The sequence below is a fragment of the Panthera leo genome, chromosome E1 (genome assembly GCF_018350215.1).
Source record: "Panthera leo isolate Ple1 chromosome E1, P.leo_Ple1_pat1.1, whole genome shotgun sequence".
Classification (NCBI taxonomy): domain Eukaryota; kingdom Metazoa; phylum Chordata; class Mammalia; order Carnivora; family Felidae; genus Panthera; species Panthera leo.
The window spans coordinates 2270920-2289527 of NC_056692.1; the positions used below are offsets into that span (position 1 = coordinate 2270920).

At 62.1% G+C, this 18608-nt stretch overlaps 2 protein-coding genes across 10 annotated transcripts; one reads left to right on the forward strand and one right to left on the reverse strand.

Annotated features, from left to right (window-relative positions):
* Window positions 1–607: 607 nt before the first annotated feature.
* ZBTB4 (zinc finger and BTB domain containing 4) lies at window positions 608–15099 on the reverse strand. Of its 9 annotated transcripts, none has more exons than XM_042914693.1 (6): window positions 14338–14394; window positions 12018–12049; window positions 6509–6604; window positions 6177–6247; window positions 4683–5785; window positions 608–3998 (listed from the first exon to the last, which is right to left on the reverse strand). In XM_042914693.1, exons 5-6 carry the CDS (start codon window positions 5774–5776, stop codon window positions 2030–2032), a joined length of 3063 nt encoding a protein of 1020 aa, XP_042770627.1. In that variant the 5' UTR covers window positions 5777–5785; window positions 6177–6247; window positions 6509–6604; window positions 12018–12049; window positions 14338–14394; the 3' UTR covers window positions 608–2029. The 9 variants fall into 9 exon arrangements, with proteins under 9 accessions (XP_042770627.1, XP_042770626.1, XP_042770629.1 ...); XM_042914692.1 differs by having other exon boundaries at window positions 11164–12049; window positions 14338–14382; XM_042914695.1 differs by lacking the exons at window positions 12018–12049; window positions 14338–14394 and adding an exon at window positions 15064–15099.
* SLC35G6 (solute carrier family 35 member G6) lies at window positions 14620–18036 on the forward strand. Its single transcript, XM_042916601.1, has 4 exons — window positions 14620–14787; window positions 15063–15336; window positions 15600–15673; window positions 16165–18036. The coding sequence occupies exons 1-4, from the start codon at window positions 14620–14622 to the stop codon at window positions 17176–17178; spliced, it is 1530 nt and encodes a 509-aa protein (XP_042772535.1). The 3' UTR covers window positions 17179–18036.
* The last annotated feature ends 572 nt before the right edge of the window (window positions 18037–18608 follow it).

Consider the following 18608-nt stretch of genomic DNA (forward strand, 5'->3'; position numbering starts at 1 on the left):
GTGTGTGTGTGTGTGTGTGTGTGTGTGTAGGTGTATATATATATGTGTGTGTAGATATATATATAAAATTTGTGTGTAGATATATATATGTATTTTTTATTATGTTCTTTTTTCGCAGTTTTTCTAAAGTGCCAGAAACAAGATTTGTGGGAATTTTTTAGTGATTTTTTTTTTTTTTTGCATTTTCCCGTTTTAAGCATTTTTCCCCCTTAAAAATTGGAACTTGGTACATTCAGTAGGAAACTCTTCACTCGGACTGTGGCCAAGACCAAGAAAAGTGCAAAGAGACAGAGGAGGAGTGGAGGAGTGATACTCCTCCATGGTTAACATTCAGGAGCCTGTCAGAACCCCCCCCCTTCCTATATACTAGGAGGGTCAGATGCTCCTGGTCCTTCCCTCGAGCTCACCTCCCTCCAAAAGCCATGGTCTTGCCCTTTCAGCATCGTTGAGAGGGCGGCCATCTTGGCCCCAGAAAACAGTAGCTGGGAAAAAGCTGCCATTTAGGTGACGGCAGCCTTTCCCCTTTTTAAACTGCACTCCTGTAATTCCCATTTGTCAAATTTCCTCCCCCAAACTGGCTCTCCCCTTGTGAGCTGTTTTTATTTGGGGGGGGGGGGGAGGAGGTGGGTGGGATGGGAAATGTTCATCCAATCACAGAGTGGGGACGCCCGGTCATCAAAGAGAATTAGGAGCAAACGTTTCTTCAACTCCCCCGCTGGAAGGAAACATACGGACCCCTGACCAGGGTTAACTAGTGCAAATTAGGGATTAGGGACTGTTTAGGGTCCCTGCACCCCATCCCTAGGCTGGGATCTTTGGGTGTGGGGAACTGAGTCAAAGATGGGGTGTAAGGTGCTATTTTGGAGGAAAAATTGGTGGGGATACCCCAAAGCCCACCAAGGGAGTAGGATGGTTCCCCAAAAACCACCTGGAGTGAATGGTGAGGGAAGCGACACTGGGGAAGATGGAGGTAAAAGTAAGGACGGGAGGTCATGTGCAAATCTTGGGCTTACCCACCCATCCAACCCCCATCACTTTTCTGGCTATTTGGTCTAGTCTGGGAGAAACCATCAGGAAAAAAAAAAAAAAAACAAAAAACCAGGGAGAAAGTAGATTCTCTTCCCCATCCCATATGGAGCTCCTCCCTCCTGGCCCCCAAATCTGATTTAGCCCAGAAGAGGCCATAGGTAGAGGCAGGAAGAGGTGTGATCTACTCACCTCTTTGCCTTGGAAGAAGAATCTGGGGCTCACTGGATTTGAGGGTCAAGATAGGGCCGAGATTAGTGCTGCCCTGGGCTGGGGAAGTGCTCAGCCGTGGAACAGATGGGTAGCCCTCCCCCCAACACCTCCTTGACCTGGATGGGAAGAGGCCATCTCCAGAGTCTAGGAGAATGAGGAGGAATGTGGAAGATCCAAAGGCATGGAAGCCAAAGAAGGCATGGCGTCTTAACGTGAAGGGAACAGGGACACAGAACCCCACCCCTGGGAAGAATGGAACCTGGAGCCAAGCTCCCAGATGGGTGGGTGTCGGGTATCACAATGGTCTGGTCCAGGCCCTGGGCCACAGAGAATGGAATGTGCTAGGAAGCATCTAGGCAGGGGCTTGGAGAAAGCTGCACAACGAGGGGAGGTCACTAGGCGAGAGAGATGGTTCCCCCCCTCCCCGGGTTTACGAATCAGGAGGGTGGGTTAGACATTCAGAGCTGGTGGGGGCCGTGAGTAGAGATTCCTAGAAGTATATTGCTCAGTTGCCCCAAGGGCTGAAGAAGGGATGGGGGCTGGCCCTGCCCCTCGCGGAGGCCATTCCCTGGAGGAGAACCGAGAGGGGAACCACCAAAGATCCCTCCCCAGGAGACGGGAAAACTACAATCTCACACAAAGCAGCCTGACCCCTGAGCTCCAGGGGCCCCCAAGTCCCTGCACAAGAGTGTGGAGGGGCTCCCAAGGGGCAGGGAAGCCAGGGAGCTGGTAGTGGCAGGGGGTTCAGGGAGGGTGGCATCTGGTGAAAGGGGGGAGGCGGGCCCAGAGCTCACCCCACATCTCCCTTCTGGGTTCTCTCAAGCCCCGCCCTTTCCCCCTCTCCCTTAGGGGGGACTGGGGGAGGAAGAGTCGGGGGAGGTGGAGTCGGGGGCGTAGGGGGTGCTGCTTGAGGATTGACTGCGTAGCCAAAGACCCCTGGAAGGAAGGGGAGGGCGCCCCCACCCTTCTCGTCAGGTAGGACCATGTTGAGAGCCACCGGGAGTGCGGTCAAGTTGCTGAAGTTATAAGGGTAGGCCGCAAGGAGCTGGGGGCCATAGACCAGTGGGTAGGGCTCGGGGTAGAAGGTGACTTTGGCGGCCCCCATCCCCTCCACGCGGTCCCCCTCCCCGGCCCCCACCGGCCCCTCGCTCCCCGCTTTGCCCCTCCCACCACTAGGTTCCCTGCCGCTCCCGATCAGAGCCAGTGGAAATTCCTGCACGGGCGGATAGGCATAGGTGCCCCCTCCTGCCACCAGCGGGGGCTCCTCACCCCCGGAGATGACAGGGTCCTGGAGAGACGCGGTCTCGGAAGCTTCCTCCGCGGCCGCGCCCCCGCCCCCTGCCTCCCCGCTGGAAGAGGAGACTTGCATCTCCTGGGGGGCCTCCTCCTTGACATCCCCGGGTCTGGTGGCAGCGCTGCCCTTGGAGTAGGCGATGACGGGCGTGGGGGTGCCCCCGGGCCGCTCGGCGGCGTGCCTCTGCGCGTGGCGGCTCAGGGCGGCCGCCGTCTTGCACACCTTGGCGCAGTGAGGGCAGGCGAAGCGGGTGGAGGGCCGCCGGCCGGCCCGGGAGCCGTGCGCGCCGCCGCCGTGCGCCTCCTGGTGCTTGCGCAGCTTCCGCAGGGTGGCGAAGGTCTGGGCGCAGTCCCCGCAGCGGTGCCTCCGCTCGCCCCGGGCGCGCCCCGCGGGGCCCTCGGCCGCCGCCGCCGCCGGGGTGTCCTCCCAGCTCCGGCGCTCCGACTTCTGTCTCCAGCGGGGCTGCCGGCGGCCTCTGGGCAGCGCGCTGCCCCCCGTGCTGCCCGCGCCCGCGGCTCCGGCCTTGCGCTTGGGCTTGTAGGAGTAGTAGGGCCTCCAGAGCTGGTCCTCCCCGCCGGCGCTCGCTTCCTCGTCGTCGTCGTCGTCGTCGTCGTCCTCGTCGTCGTCGTCGTCCTCGTCGTCGTCGTCCTCCTCGCTCTCCTCCACCTCCTCTCCGCTCAGCTCCCCGGGACGCAGGTCAGTCTCTGAGATGCGGCGCTTGACAATGGCCTCCTCCCCGATGCGCACAGTGATCTGACACAGTGGAGGTGGAGCCTGTAGCTGAGAGGGGCCCCGGCCAGGCCCCGCGGGGGGACCCCCACCCCCGCCAATCCCGCCGGCTGGCTTGGCCGTGTAGGTCAGTGTCCTTCCGGCCCGTGGGTTCCGGCCCTTGGCCTCCTCCGTGGCTGTGGCCGGCCCCGCGGCTGTGGCCGGGCTGCCCGCCGTGGCGGGGCTGGTCGGTGTGGCTGCAGGCTGAGGGGGAGGAGGCGGGTACTCACGTTTTTTGGGGGGCCTCGGGGGAGCGGTGTAAGTGATGACCGAGGCAGCCTGGGCTCCCCCGGTGCTGGCCGGGCCCCCCCCTGCTCCACCACCGCTGCCGCCCCCGTGCACAATGACCGAGGGAGCCGGGTGGGCAAAAGTGATAACAGAGGGTGGGGGGCCGGGCTGGGGGGCGGGTGGGGGGCCGGGTGGTGGGCTGGCAGGCATTGCTACGGGGGCCGGCGTGTTGAGGCTTGGAGAAAGGGGGGCCTCGGGGGCTCCCTGGCTGTAGGTCTTATAGGGCCGCTTGGCTGCCCGCATGGGGAGCAGGCGGTACAGCTTGAGGGTATTGAGCTTGGGCTTGTAGCCTCCATTGGGCGTCTTCTCACTGGCTAAGAGGCCGGGGCTAATGCCATGGAAGGCTCGCTGGTGGGTCTTCAGGTTATAATAAGTGACAAAGGTCTCCCAGCAGAAGATGCACTGGTACCTGGGCCGGGACAGCAGGGAACAGGGCGGGGACAGAGACGCTGGAGTCAGGGGCCCGGCAGCCAGGGCCTCAGCTTCCCACGTCCTCCGCTCAGACCTAGAACTCCCCCGGCCATTCCCTCGTGCTCCTTTCCTGCTGCCTGTCCTATCCTGCCAGCTTCCGGGGAGCAACACCCTCCCCCTCTCGTCCTAGCTCAGGGCCCCCCCCCCCCCCGGGTGGCTGGGAGTCACCAGGCCCCAGCTGCTCCATCTGTGAACCGGGAATAAGCACGCACCTCGCCTAACTCACAGCTCCGGGGACAGAACGGGGACACGTCTTATGAACGGGGACGTATTACGGAGATACGTGTCACAACTACCGGACAGGCCTGCGCTCCCCACAGTCTTGTCCTGGGAGGACAGCTTCTTCTGCCCTCCTCGGCCTCGGGCACAGCACCAGGCCCCACCCCACCCGGGGCATCTGGGGGCGCTGGTGAGCTTTCGCGGAGGGAGCGGAGGCAGGGGGGAGGCAGGTGCGTGAGCGACCACGAGCAGGCGAGCAGGGGCGAGTGGGTGAGCAGGCCAGCCTCTCGGTGACTCTCTCGGCCCCCCTCCTTCCCTTGTCAGTGGTCCCCGCGCGCGCGGCCTCCTGACCCTGCGCCGCCACCCGCGCCCCGATCTCCAGGACCCCCCCCCCCGCGCTCACCTGCGCTCCCCAGTGTGCCACACCTCGTGCTTGGTTCGGTACTCAGCCAGGGCGAACACCTTCTCACAGTAGCGGCAGGGGTACTTCCTCCGCCAGGAGTGCACGTTGCTGTGCCGCTTCAGGCTGGACAGGGTCACGTAGGAACGCTCACAGGCCGCGCACACGTACAGCACGTGGCCACCCACCACCTTCACCACGTGCTCAGGGCCACCTCGGAAGCCCACCGGCGGGGGCAGGGCTGAGGCATCCACTCCCGCAGGACCACTGGGGCCGGGGCCCCCGGGGCCCAGCCCCGCAGGCCCTCGAGGGCCGGCCCCCCGTCGGCACTGCGCCTCATGGGTCTGCAGCCGCTTGGGATGGATGAAGCTCTTCCCACATCGGGGGCAGGGGAGGGGCCGCCGGGACAGCGGGGGCTGGGAGTCAGAGGCCTGGGCCTCGGCCCTGTCGCCCTCCCAGTCCCCGGCCGGCCTAGGCCCGGGCCCGAAGCTGTCGTCTTCAGCCTGCGAGCTGGCCATGGGGGCTGGGGCAGGAGGTACCCAGGCATCGCCTCCCTCCCCCAGGCCCTGCAGGCGGGAGATGCCCAGACGCCGCCCCAGAGCCCCGATCTCTGCCACCGCTGCCCCGTCCCCTCCGCCGCCTGGGAGTGCGAGCCGGGCGCTATAGATGAAGTTGAGGACATCAGAGAAGGCGGCGGCCGGGACCCCCGGCAGCTCCAGGACCCGGGGTGGGGAGGAAGTGGGGGGTGAGGCCGGAGGGGGAGAAGACGAGGAAGAGGAAGAAGACGAGGAGGAAGAGGAAGAAGAGGAGGACGAGGAGGACGAGGAGGAGGAGGAGGAGGAAGAGGCAGCTGTGGTGGTGGCCGGGTTGGGGGCAGGGCCCCCAGTCACTGGTGGGAGGGGCAGCGGAGCCGAAGCAAGCAGGGCCTCTCGGAAGAAAGGACTAGACGCGGCCAGGACACTGCGGTGCGCGGGGAACTTGGTGTCTCCAGCTATGAGGGTGACGTCACAGAAGAGGCCACGGAGCCGCTGCTCGTTGAGCTGGCGCAAGACGGCGGGGGCGTGGGACGGGTCCGTCACCTCTGCTGGGGGGGGCATGGCGCCAGCCTAGACAGACGAGAACAGGAAGGGGGGGTGAGCGGGGAGGGCAGTGGAGGCTGTTGGTCAGAGACCAGTGGGAGGCTGACAACCTTCCGCTCACAGAAGGCAGGGGTTAATCTTAGCCACGCGAGTCTGGCGGGCATCTCACAGTAGTACGTCAAACCTCTGGGGCTGGAAGAGGCTAGGAATGGCTCAGGTCACGATGAAGGTCAAGGGTGAAAGCCTCCAAAGCCACGGACAGAGAGGAAAGCAGTGGCCACTTCTCTCCTGGCGGGAGGAAGAGGGAGCCCCCACGGGGACTGGTGACCCCTTCACAGGACGCCCGCGTCTAGAAAAACATGACTGCCCTTGCCTCCCGTCCGACTTCTCCCAGCCTCAGACTCTCGCAACGTCTCACCTGAGGGCACAGTCAACATGGAGCAGAGCGGGGGCTGGCTCAGCGAGTCCCTTCTGTGGGGCCTCTTCCTTCTGCGGAGACACAGAAACCGTGTTCTCAGGAAGGGAGCCGGGAAGGAAAGGACCCCGGGGGGGGGGGGGGGTGGCCACAGCACTTGGGGTCAAAGAGGACGCCCGGGGCTGCTCTGGAGACCCGGACCCTTCCGGGGACCTGTCAGGTTATTTGTCTAACCGCATCCGATTGGACCTAGGAGGTCACACGCAGATAATTGCAGACCCCTGCCTGCTGGCCCAGAGTACAGGCACAAGGCAATTTGCATAGTCCCAATTCACCTCAAAACAACACGACGGCGGTGGCGTAGTTCAGTCCCATAGGTCCAGGGGAGCCTCTCGGATCAGTCTCAAGTCCCTTTGGCCCAATCTTCGGGGCTCAAAGAAAATCAAAGATTTGCATGTTGTCTTTCATTATAAGAGTCTCATTTCCACATCAAAATAGATTTGCTAGAGCTTTTTTTTTCATTGGACCAAACTGCTAGATATTCCACTTAGGAGAGGACTGCACACACGCACACACACTCACACACACACACACACACACACACACACACACACACACCAGGCCCACAAATCTTAGAGGGGGTTTCTGGTGCCAGGTGACCACCAAAGACCATGGGTTCATACATACGTGCCAGCTCGCTGCCGTCTCTGGAGGGCACTGGAAAAAGGCCGCCAGACCGAGAGTGAGGAGGCTTGGGTCCCACTCCTTACTCTGAAAGCTGGTGGCTTTGGGACTTTGGCTTAAAAGGGGGGGGGGGAGAGAAAGACACCCCCTACCTCACCTCTTGCTAGAAGGCTCATCCGAAAGGAATAGCAGGCACCCCAAATTTGAGCCGTTGTGGTCACCGCACAGAAAGCACCCCACAGCCACTGTGGGCACAGTCAGGGCTTTGGGGGCCCATTTTTCAGTTGAAGATCCAAGTTCCAGAGCCGTACGGTGACATAGCCAAAGTCACACACAGCTGATAATAACCGGGGGGGGGGGGGGGGTGGCGCTGATCACAGAGCCAGACCTACGGACCCGAGGGCAGAGCTCTGGGCCCCTCATCCACCCTGCATGAAACCCAGGAACACTCTCCTTCCAAATGCCCTGGGTCACACACGTCCTCTGAGATATACCGCATCTGGGGTTCCTCATTACCCGCCCCCAAAGGCTCTTTAGCATCTGGGCTGAAAGGCCTCCCTGCCACAGCCCACTTCATGCTCTGATTCCTCCGGGAGGAGGAAGGTGGCAATGAGGGGGGGGGGGGTGATATTCAAAAGTTCTAACAGCCCCAAGTGCTAGGCACACAGCAGTACTGGGCCAGGTGTTCCCCGTAACGTTGCCACATTGCATGCCACATGCACCCTGCAGAAGCGCCCCTGCCCCCGCCAGCCGCCCTGCGTGTGGCCTGGGGTCCAGTTCTGGCTGTAAAGTGACAAGAGAGAAAGGCTTCCCACTCCCTTCCAAGGTAGCCGCTGGCCCCCTGGGACCCTTAAGATCCAGTACCTTCCTTGTATTACCTCCTCTCCTCCTCATCACTATCCTACAAGGTAGTGCTTAGCTCCCCCATTTTAAAGATTTTAAGTAATCCCTACACCCAACGTGGGGCTCGAACTCACAACTCTGAGGTCAAGCGTTGCATCGACTGAGCCAGCCAGGCGCCCTGGCTTCCCCATTTTTAATGGACAGGCTTGAGCTAGAGATGTGTGGCCAGTTAGTAGGAGGGCTGAAATCTGATACCAGAAAAGTGTGGTGACAAAGTCTGTATTCTGGGGGCGCCTGGGTGGTTCAGTTGGTTAAGTGTCCGACTTCAGCTCGGGTCATGATCTCACGGTTCATGGGTTTGAGCCCCACATCAGGCTCTGTGCTGAGAGCTCAGAGCCCGGAGCCTGCTTTGGATTCTGTCTCTCTCTCTCTCTCTCTCTCTCTCTGCCCTTGCCCCTGCTCACGCTCTCTCTCTCAAAAATCAATAAACATTAACAACAACAACAACAACCCCAAAAAACAAAGCCGGTGTTCTGGACTATAGCCCCTCACGACGAAGGACCAGTTTATAGCTGTGATATTTATGATCCAATAAAAAATACGTACATAATTGGTCTTCATCCCCATTCCTGACACAGAGCTCCTCAAACTCCTCTAATTTCCCAAGTGATAAGGGTTCTGGGAGCATCTTTGTTGCTAACATTTGGTGGTTGACCCTGAGCCCTGACACAGAGCTCCTCAATCCCTTGGAATTTCCTGGGTGACAGGAGCGTCTTTTGTTCTAATGAGGTGACCTTGGTAGTCTCCTGGAAAGCTTCGGGATGGGGGCCGGTCACCAGAAATACCAAACCATGAGTGGAAGCTTGAAACGTTCAGCCCACATCCATCCGCCACAGAGGGGAGAGGGGCTGGGGACTGAGTTAATCACGGATCGTGACTACGTGCTGAGGCTTCCATGAAAATCTCTAGCCTGTGGGGTTCAGAGAGCTTCTAGGTCGGTGAACATCCGTGGGACAGGAGGGTGGTGAACCCCAACCCGGGGAGACGGCAGGTCCTGTGCTCAGGGCCTCTCCAGATTTCGCCCTATGTATCTCCTTCGTTTGGCCGTTCGCCTGTTATTGCCGTATCCTTAATTATACAATAAACCGGTAAACCCTAAGTAAGCGTCTCCCTCCGTTCCATGAGCCACCCTGGCAAATTTTCAAAGCTGAAGGTGGGGGGGCCACGGGAAACCCCGATTTACAGCTGGTCAGAGGCCCAGGCTTGTGGGTGACTGACATCCGAAGCGGGTGGGACTCACGGGACTGAGTCCTTAACCTGTGGGATCTGATGGTACCTCCAGGGAGACAGGGTCAGAACTGAGCTGAGCTGCAGGACGCCCAGCTGGCGTCAGAGCCTTGGTCGGTGTGGGAAAACCCCACGCATTTGCCGTCGCCAGTGTTGTGAGGAGAGTGGATAGAAAAACAGCACCCGCTAGGGCCCCCGCCGGCCCATCTAGTACCTTTGTGAAAACGAGAGGAAGGGAAAAAAATTCAAGGAGGGGCCCCTTCCTCCGGAGGTAGCAGGCCTGTCTGTACAGGCAAGCATGACAGAAGTTCAGTTCCAGCCCCCACGGCCCCCCTCGGCCAGGCCTGGCCACCTGCACGGGCACGCGGGCTTGGTGCCTCCTGAGGCGTGGCTGTGTGCCGCCTGCCAAAATGCTTGGACGAGGCCCGTGAGGGCTTCTTAGAACCACGGAGGTCCCAAGCTGGCCTGGCCCTCAGCGACCGGCCGGACGCATCGTCATCATCATGGAACTTGCAGCTGCCGTGTGTGACATCCTTATGTGAGGAGCACGGTGCTAAGCATTTTATCTGCACTCGAGTGTCATTTCGACACTTGCAAGGCCCCCAGATGGCCGCAGCGGGGGCTATCGTCAACCCCGCTGTCCAGAGGAGGAAACTGAGGCTTGAAATACGCCAACCCCCTCACCTGGGAGTGGAGAGAACGCGGTGCCGGGGTGGGGGGCGACCTGCCCCTGGTCTCGGGGTTTGGACCCAGCTCCCCGGAGTTCAACCGCTACCCTACGAGGTTTGACGGGAGGTGAAGACGGCAGTTACGTGACCCGGGGCCGGTCGCTTCACCCCTCCGTATCTCAGTTTCCTTGTCTGTAAGGCGGGGATAAGGAGCGGTTCCCGCTTGGCCGGGTGGCGAGGACGAACGCGCTCCTGGCCGGCAGGACCCAGGGCAGTACTAGGTACGTGCTGAAAGTCCAGTTAATGCTGGTTCTTTTTATCTCGGAACTCAGTCCCGGAAAATGGGGGGCGGGGGCAGGGGGAAGCCGTAGAGAAGAAATTCAGCTTCATGGGCAGTTTGGCGGCTCTGTGGTTTTTTAGTTTTTTGTTTGTTTTCACGGGTCCCTCCACTCTTGACCAGCTGTGTGATCTGGGCGGCGTGACTGACGTGGGGCTCTGTGCACCGCCACCAGACGCGCTCTGTCTCTTGCTGTCCCCCCTGCCCAGAACGTTCTTCCCTCGGGCAGCCCCGGGCCTCGCCGCCCCACCTCCTTGAAGCCTTGACTCAAGTCACCATCTCCTGGAGGCCTTGGTGGCCACCCCCACCTCCCCAGACTTCCTACCCCCTCCCTTCCCCCTTCTCCTTGGCACTTAGCAAGGCGTACTATTCATGTGTTTCTAGAACGTAAGCTCCAAGGGAGAGAGATTCTTACTGCTGTTTTCACTGCTGTCACCAGTGCTTAGACCGGTGCCTGGTACAAGGGGAGATTTAAAATTGGTGAATGAATGAATCTGCCTTCTTCAGGGTCTTCCTGGGGTCTGTCCACCGCCAGGAAAGGAGCCGTCCCTCAGTGCCAGACTGAGCTGGCCAGCAGCCGGAATGACGCATATAACTCGACCCCTTCTGGGGCCCTCACGCTTTGCCTGATAGACTTCCAGTGCTTTCCGTGGGCTGTCTCACTGAACGACTTCCTCAAAACAGCCACCCAGAGTCAGTATTTATATGATCCCAGTTTGACGGATGAGGAAACCGAGGCTCGTGGAGGGGCACGTCCTGCTCAAGGTCACACAGCTTGTGAGCACCAGAGTCAGAATTCAAATCTGGGCTTATGTGAACCCAGATGCTAAATCTTTTCCCCCTGCCACGGCCCTGATCCTGCTCTGGAGGGGCCTACGGCTGGCCGGCGGGTTACAGAAATCACAGAAGGGCTCACGTGCTGAGTGCTAACTGTGTCACGACTGACCCCGCCCTTTCCTCCACTCCCCGCATCCAGCCGTCACCAGGCTGGGTCGGATCTGCGGCCCAGCTCGGGAATGGCTCTGGAAACCTTCCCTTCAACCCGCCTCTGGCCCCTGAGCAAGCTCAGGCCCCAGTTAACACTTGCGTGGCCCAAGGCTCTTCTCCCGCCTCCAGGCCTCCTCTCACTGACGGTCCGCGTCCCCAGAAACCTCCGCTGGTCTCCACTCACTCGGGAATGAGGTTCAGATTCCTCAGCCAGACACTCAAGGGTCCAATTCCAATCTTCCTTTCCAATCTTGCCCGGTGTTGGACTCCCCTCAAGCACCCAGGGCGCTCCCCCCCCACCCCCCAACGCGCCCCACAGCCCCCTGCCTTTACCCTCCTGGCATAAATGCAACCTTCCCTAACCTCTTCCCCAAAGCCCTCCAAAATGTGCAGATGTAATTCAAATGCCACCTCCCTCTCGGCCCTCCCTGACCCACAGGGCAAGGACAATCCCTCCTGTGCCTGGCTTATCAACATTCTGTGCCCCCATGGCCGGCACCCAGCAGCAGATATTAGATTAGGTTCTCACTCCCAAGGCCAGGACTGTCCGAGTCACCGTCTCAGCACACTGATCTTCCGACACGACACCGACGGGTACAGGTGCTAAATTCTGGAGAGACTGGGGAGGTGTGTGTGTGTGTGTGTGTGTGTGTGTGTAGGTGGGGGGGTGCACAGAGAGGCCCGCAGAAAGCTTCAGAAAGGCAGCAGAAAACAGTGTATAAGCACACAGGATCTAGAAGCTGACTGCCAGGGTTCAAATCCAGCTTTACCTCTTAGCAGCTGAGTGACTTTGAGCAAATTACTTAACTTCTCTGGGCCTCAGCTGTCCCATCTGAAAAAGGGGGGTAATCAGGACACCTACCTCCATGGGGGTTTGCGGAGAGTAAATGAGCGATCATATGTGAAAGCACAGAGGACAGCGTCCTGGTACACAGCGAGCGCCAAATACGGGCTTACTACTATTGTCATCAGCCAAGCCCCGAGGAGGGGACCCCCAGCAGCTGGCACAGGCGTAGCCCCCAAACCGTAGCTACTTACCAGGTACATCTCCCATAGTGCCACTTACGCCCCTGTTGGAAGATAGGCAGGGCAGGTAATTAGCCCCATTTTACAGATGAGGACCTGAGGCTCACTCGGGCAAAGTGCCGGTGAGGTCGGTGAGGTCGAGGCAGGGCCAGAACTCCTCACTCCCAGGCCTCCTTCCCCCCCACCAGGCCACGGTGCACCTGTTGTTCAGGCCTCACACAGCAGACAGCACCCCCCACTCCCATCTGACAAGAGGGCCCCCGCTATGGTGCCCTCCCCACCCACCCCCTGCACAACCACCCTCCCCCCAGCCAGGCCAGGCACAGCACACACACACACACACACACACACACACACACGCACGCACACATCTACAGAAGGGCCCAGGCACCAAAGGTGAGGAAAACCTGTTCTGAGCAATCTGCCTAGCGAGCGAATTCCATTCCCAGACCCCTCCACAGTGGCGGGAGCGGCCCAGTGTGCGTCACAGAGAGCAGGAAAAGCAGAGATCCCCGCCAGGGGGGCAGAGAGAGGGTGAAGCAGGAGGAGGGGACTGCAAACTTCGTGTTTCTTTTTCCTTTCAGTGACAAGAGTCACACCCGGCCTTTACGTAAACATGGCCAAGAAGGCGCTGCGTCCCAGCTTGGTTTCCTTGCGGCCGCCAGGCCTCTCCTCCCGGTGACCCTGACACGCCGGGCGGGCCGTTGAGGGGCCAAGCGCTCAGACCCTGCACGGGGACCAGCTGGGCCACCCGACAGCTCCCAGGCCTGCCCTTGTCTGCCCCATATTTATCTCCCGGCCTTCCTCCTCCCGTATCCCCACAGCAGCCTCACGCGGCCACTCCAGCGCGGAAGGCAGGCTGCACACAAGGCTGGCGGCTGATCTCTCCAGTCTGAGGCCCACATTGCCCTTGTCACGCCACCTCCCTCCCCACAAGTGTTTTCTGACCAGCTCGCCTCCTGGTCCAACAGCACGGACGGGCTCCCACAAACAACGTCACAAAAGAATCCCATAGAGAACGTTATAAACACACAGCCTTCCCCTCGCTCGGCTGCCCACGATCCCATAAACACAACCTGCACTTTCCACACACACCGCCCCCCCAGCCCCTCGCACGCCGGTGCCCGCTGCCCCACAAGTACCTGGGACACACCCTGGGGGCCCCCACTCCCCACAGATCCTCGGGACCTGAGTTCTAGACGTGCTCTCCACTTACAACTCACTCCACACACAGACACACAAACCCAACCTGCGGGGGGGGGGGGGGGGGGGGCGACCTCGCTGACACCGGACCACACCTCAGCAGGGCCACAGAAAGGGGACCCGGACGTGACGCCTTCTGACTCAAAGGTACACAACCGCCCCCTCCAAAGGGGCGCGCGTGCACACTGCACTCTGGTGCCCTCCACAAGCACGCACACCAACCACGACAGCTATGCAGAAAACAACAGTTCAGAAATAGTTCATGTGTACAGCAAAAGACACATACGTGCAAGAAAACACACGCGGGTCTCAAACCTACAGAAAACCACCCATCTGACAAACTCCGCATGTATCATTGCCCCGCGCCCCAATGCGGACCTGTCACCCAAAGCCACGGGGCCGCATCTTGTAATTCTGCCCCCCACACCATCGGACGCCCCTCCACGAGGCTTCCTGTCCCCGTGGCCCACGGAGGGCCCTACCCGGACCCCTGGCTGCCGGACCAGCAAACAGTGGTGCCCAGGACAGGTTTACCTTGCCCCACAACACAGCGGGAGATACACAATCTCCAGGACTCACAGCCACGACCCTGCCCCGACGGCACGATGGCTCCGGGGCCCCTGCCCGCCCCGCGCACCCCGCACACCCCAACTCCGGGGCGCTGGGCGGCCCACCCCTCCCCCTCTCCGCCTGGCTCCTACGCCATCGCCCTCCCGGCAGCTTGCAGCGCCGGCCCGGGCTCACACCCGCCCCACCCCACCCCCAACCTGCCCCACGGGGGGGAGGGGGGCACCGGGCTGCAGAATTAACCCTTCCGAAGGGGAGGGCGCGGGGCCCCCTCCCCGGCCCCGGGCGATCGCGCCCCCCCCTCCACCGGCCGCCGCCGCCGCCGCCGCCGCCGCCGGACCGGCCGCCGCACCGGGGCCCCCTTAGCCGCCCCCCAGCGCCGCGCGCGCCTGGAGGCGGGGCTAGGCTCAGCCCCCGACCCCGGAGCCCCCAGGTCAACCCCAAAGGGAGCGGTCGCGGCGCGGGGCGCGGCCCGGGCCCCCGCGGCGCCGGGCAGCGGGGAGGGGGCCCGGCTGTTGGCTCCGGTCCGCCCTGGCCCTGCCCGGTTCGCCCCGGGGCCCACCTGACTGCGATGGCGCCGAGTCCGCCAGGCCCGGCTCATCCCCGTGGCCGCCCCCGGCCGCTCCGCTCTCGCCCGCCTCCAGCTCCGGCTCCGGCTCCGGCTCCGGCCCCGGCCCCCCCAGCGCCCGGCCCCGGCCCGGCCCCGCCGCCGCCGCCGCCGCCGCCGCTGACATCATCGGCTCCCCCCGCCCCGGTCCTACCCCCACCCCCACCCCCGGAAACAGTACCCCCCCAGCGCCGCCGCCGCCGCCGAGAGGAGGCCGGCGCAGCGCAGCCGACACCGATGCAGGGCTCCGGGCTCGGGCTCCGGGCGAGCGCGCCCGACGGCCTCGGCCCGGACCGATCGCGGGACGGGACCCGCGCGGCGCAGGGCCGCCGGACGGGCGGGCACCGAGCGGGCGCGGGGCTGGCTGCGGCACCCCCGCCGGGCCGCACGACCACCCGCCGCCTAGCGAGGGACGCCCCCCTCCCTCCCGCCCCCTGCACGCCCTTCACTCGGCGGGGCACAGCGCCCGGAGCACGCACACCCTCTCCGCGGACACACAACATGGCAGGCTCGCGATCCGGCCGGGTGGGTCCCTCAGACCCGGGCTCAGCACACGCACAGGGGCAGCCCCGGACACACGCACGTGCCCACCCACCCTTCCCAGAAACGCGCAGGGACCCCCACCAGGCCGCGGCCCGGGCAGGCCCCAGCCCTAAGGAGCAGACACACGTAAATGACTACCAGTGCAGACGACCACGAAGCTTGGTATTTTGTCCCCACCGGCAGAAATATCCACATCTATCTACTTCTGCGTAAATGCAGAGGCCCTGGTGTGCGCCTCCCGGGGCGGCACCGACAAAACACCAGGTGAAAGCACACACAAGAAACACATTCCTGAAACTCCAGAGGGACAGTCCCAGAGACTCCTCCCTGGTGTTCAAAAATCCACAACTCGGGGGAGACAGAGCTGTCGGCCCTCAGCTCCCTCCCGCAAAACCTTTCTTTGGAAACAAGGTGAGACATAAACGGGCTCATTTAAAACCAAACAAGTCTCATCACAGAGCTACTCCTCCAGAGAAAAAGAGAAGGAGGCCCACTTCGGAGGCGCAGAGACAGACACAAAGCAAGCAGGGCTGGAGACCACGAGAGAAACTAGGCCCACCCCCACCCCACCCCTACCCCACCCCCACCCCTGCCTCAGGAAGGTTCCAGGGGAGAACCTCCCACCCCCACCTCAGGAAGGTTCCAGAGAAGAACCCCGCTCCCGCTCCATCCAGGTCACAAGGGCTGGAGCTCCGAAGGGCCCAGGCCCCCTGAGCCAGGCATAGAGGAGGAGGTCCGAGGAAAGATGGTGAGTGCCGGGGGCAGGGAGACAGAGCCCCCTTCCCTGTGGCTCCTGGCTGCTCCCTTTGGTCTCTTCCCCCCAAACTTCCCAGCTGTGCTAGAGACACCCCCAAATGAAACTCACAATGGTGTACCCAGATGTCCCTGGAACCTGTGACATCACACAGACGCACGGCATCTGAGGCTGCCTCCCCTTCCCCAGACCAACAGGGCACCCCCCCGGGTCCTCCTTTTCTTCTCTCAGGAATTTACCCAGAGAAACACGATGCCCCTGGACCGCTCACCCCCTGCTTCCTGCTTTAGAGGCCCAGGGCCCACGCCGTATCACCTCATCCACGTTGTTCAGGCCCTTTCCAGCTCCCAAGAGCTCCTCAGCGAGACGGCCCGCCCCTCTACTGTCCCGAGAGACGGGTCCCACAGCCCAGCCTGGCGTTCGCCCTGCCCCCGGTCCCCTGGGCTACGGCTGCCCTAATGCCCGAGCTCCTTTCTCCCTAACAGGCCGGCAGTCACCCCTACTTCAACCTGCCCGACTTCACCCAGCCATCGCCGCCCTCCACTCCGCCCAGCCTCCCCTCGCACCAGCGCTGCCGGCCCTCCGATGCCACCAAGGGCCTGCTTGCGGCCCTGCTGGGTGGGGGCCTGCCCGCTGGCTTCGTGGGCCCCTTCTCTCGTATGGCTTACCAGGCTTCCCACTTCCCCTCGCTGGAGCTGCTCATCTGTCGATGTCTCTTCCACCTCCCCATTGCCCTACTACTAAAACTGCGCGGCGACCCTCTGTTGGGACCTCCCGACGTCCGGGCCCGGGCCTGCCTCCACGCCCTGCTCAACGTCCTCAGCATCGGATGCGCCTACAGTGCGGTTCAGGTGGTGCCGGCCGGCAACGCTGCCACGGTCCGCAAGGGCTCTTCCACAATGTGCTCTGCCCTCCTCGCCCTCTGCCTCGAGAGCCAGGGTCTCAGCGGTTACGACTGGTGTGGCCTGTTGGGCAGCACCCTGGGACTCATCATCATTGTGGGACCGGGACTAGGGACACTGCAGGAGGGGACCACGGGCCTCTACACCGCCCTGGGCTACGTGCTCGCCTTCCTGGGCGGCCTGGCGCTGTCGCTGGGGCTGCTGGTCTACCGCTCTCTGGACTTCCCCTCTTGCCTCCCGACGGTGGCCTTCCTGTTTGGCTTGGTGGGGCTGGTGGGCTCTGTGCCAGGCCTCTTTGTACTGCAGACCCCCGTGCTGCCCAACGACCCTCTGAGCTGGAGCTGCGTGGGGGCGGTGGGGATCCTGGCCCTGGTCTCCTTTGTGTGCGTGAGCTACGCGGTCACCAAGGTCCACCCCGCCCTGGTGTGCGCCGTCCTGCACTCCGAGGTGGTGGTGGCCCTGATGCTGCAGTACTACGTGCTCTATGAGACAGTGGCACCTTCTGACATCATGGGGGCAGGGGTGGTGTTGGGTAGCATTGCCATCATCACCGCCCAGAACCTCAGCTGTGAGAAGGAAGGGCAGGTGGAGGAGTGACATCGGACTTGAGAGCCTGGGGGTTGGGGGTGGGGGGGGGGGGCAGGGGGAAATAGAAGGAGAAGGAGAGACTGGCAGGCAAGCAGGGGAGGGCACGTGACCGGGAAAGAACTGGAGATGGGAGAGGGGCACCCCTTGGGAGTCAAGGGTGACCTGGGGACTCAGCGGAGAAGGGACTGTCTGCAAGAGCTGGGACGAGCGTGGGGATCAAGAGATGTGGAGTCTAGGCTGGGGCTTGGGGATCGGGACGTGCCTGTGGGGTAAGTAAGGTCTGAGGAGCACATCAAAGGGGTGAGGCAGGCCGGCCGTGAACCACGGGGAGGATTTTCCCCTCAGTAGCAGACAGAAGAGCACTGGGGCTGGGCTGTTTGGGGCTTTCAGGGGAGCGGACAGAGCCAGCAGCCAGCGTGAGGGAGTGTGCTTTTTTCCCTGAGAGACAGTTTCCTTTCCTCATGGTTATGCTCCCCCCCCCCCCCCGGGGTGGTGACGTGACATTGACATCAAACAAGGATCACTCTGAATGTGGCTGTGCCGTTGGTGTCATCTCTGCTTTGGAAGGAGAGCGAGAGCCCTACTCCGCTCTCATTGGAGAATCCCTTGGGATCCTTGCCCCCTCTCCCCGCTCTCCCCCCGCCAGTCTTATTTCTGAAATAATTCTGGAAGGGGGAGGATGTCCTAACGTTCAGATGCCTTGACCCCGAATCCCGCAGGACTTCTGTGTCCCGCCCCGTGGCTAATCTGCTTTTCCTGGATTGTGGCGGTCCCGTGATCTCTCCCGGACGGTGGCCAGCCTCCTTCCGGAGAAGGCTCCCCGAGCCCAGAGTCCAGGCCTCTTCGAGCGGCTCAGAGCCTGGGGGGGGGGGGGGGGGGGGGGGGAAGGACCCAGGACCCGAGTTCCGGGCGGCGCTCCATTTGAGGCCCGGAGGTGCCCACCCGTCCCAGGAGGCCGCTCCACAAACATCAGCTACTTCCGGACAGGCGATTGGCTTCGCCATCTTGATCGTTCATGCATATTCAGCGTGGTTACTGCATATTCATGACCAAGGACGGTCCCAGCGCTCTCCCCGCCGCCCCCCCCTCCAGGAACCCTCTTGGGAGGACCCGACCGGCCCCGCCTCCTTCATTACCGATTCGCCGAACAGACCATTTTCCAGCGGGAGGGGGGGGAGACTTTTGCTGAAGACGAAAGCACAGTCCAAACTAGAATAAAAGCGGCCTATATTTCCCCTAGATCCTTCACACCTTAAATCTCGGCCGGGAGGGAAGCAGAAAGGGGAGGCGGCGGGGTAAAAAAAAAAAAAAAAGTCCCCCTCCCCCTTGTCGCTTCAAAAGGCCGCCCAACCCGGGTGCCGGGGAGGGAGGACCAACGACTCGAGCGCGCGCTCCGTGCAGGCCGGCGCAGGCGACCCCGTAGCGCAAGGGAGGGCGGG

Coding starts and splice junctions, on each gene's coding strand:
- ZBTB4 (XM_042914695.1), bottom strand. CDS start 5,776: ATGCCCCCCCCAGCAGAGGTGACGGACCCGTCCCACGCCCCCGCCGTC. Junction 3,999..4,682: donor TGGCACACTGGGGAGCGCAG/GTGAGCGCGGGG, acceptor GTCCCGGCCCAG/GTACCAGTGCATCTTCTGCT.
- SLC35G6 (XM_042916601.1), top strand. CDS start 14,620: ATGCAGGGCTCCGGGCTCGGGCTCCGGGCGAGCGCGCCCGACGGCCTC. Junction 14,788..15,062: donor GCACGACCACCCGCCGCCTA/GCGAGGGACGCC, acceptor CGTAAATGACTA/CCAGTGCAGACGACCACGAA. Junction 15,337..15,599: donor AACCTTTCTTTGGAAACAAG/GTGAGACATAAA, acceptor CGCTCCATCCAG/GTCACAAGGGCTGGAGCTCC.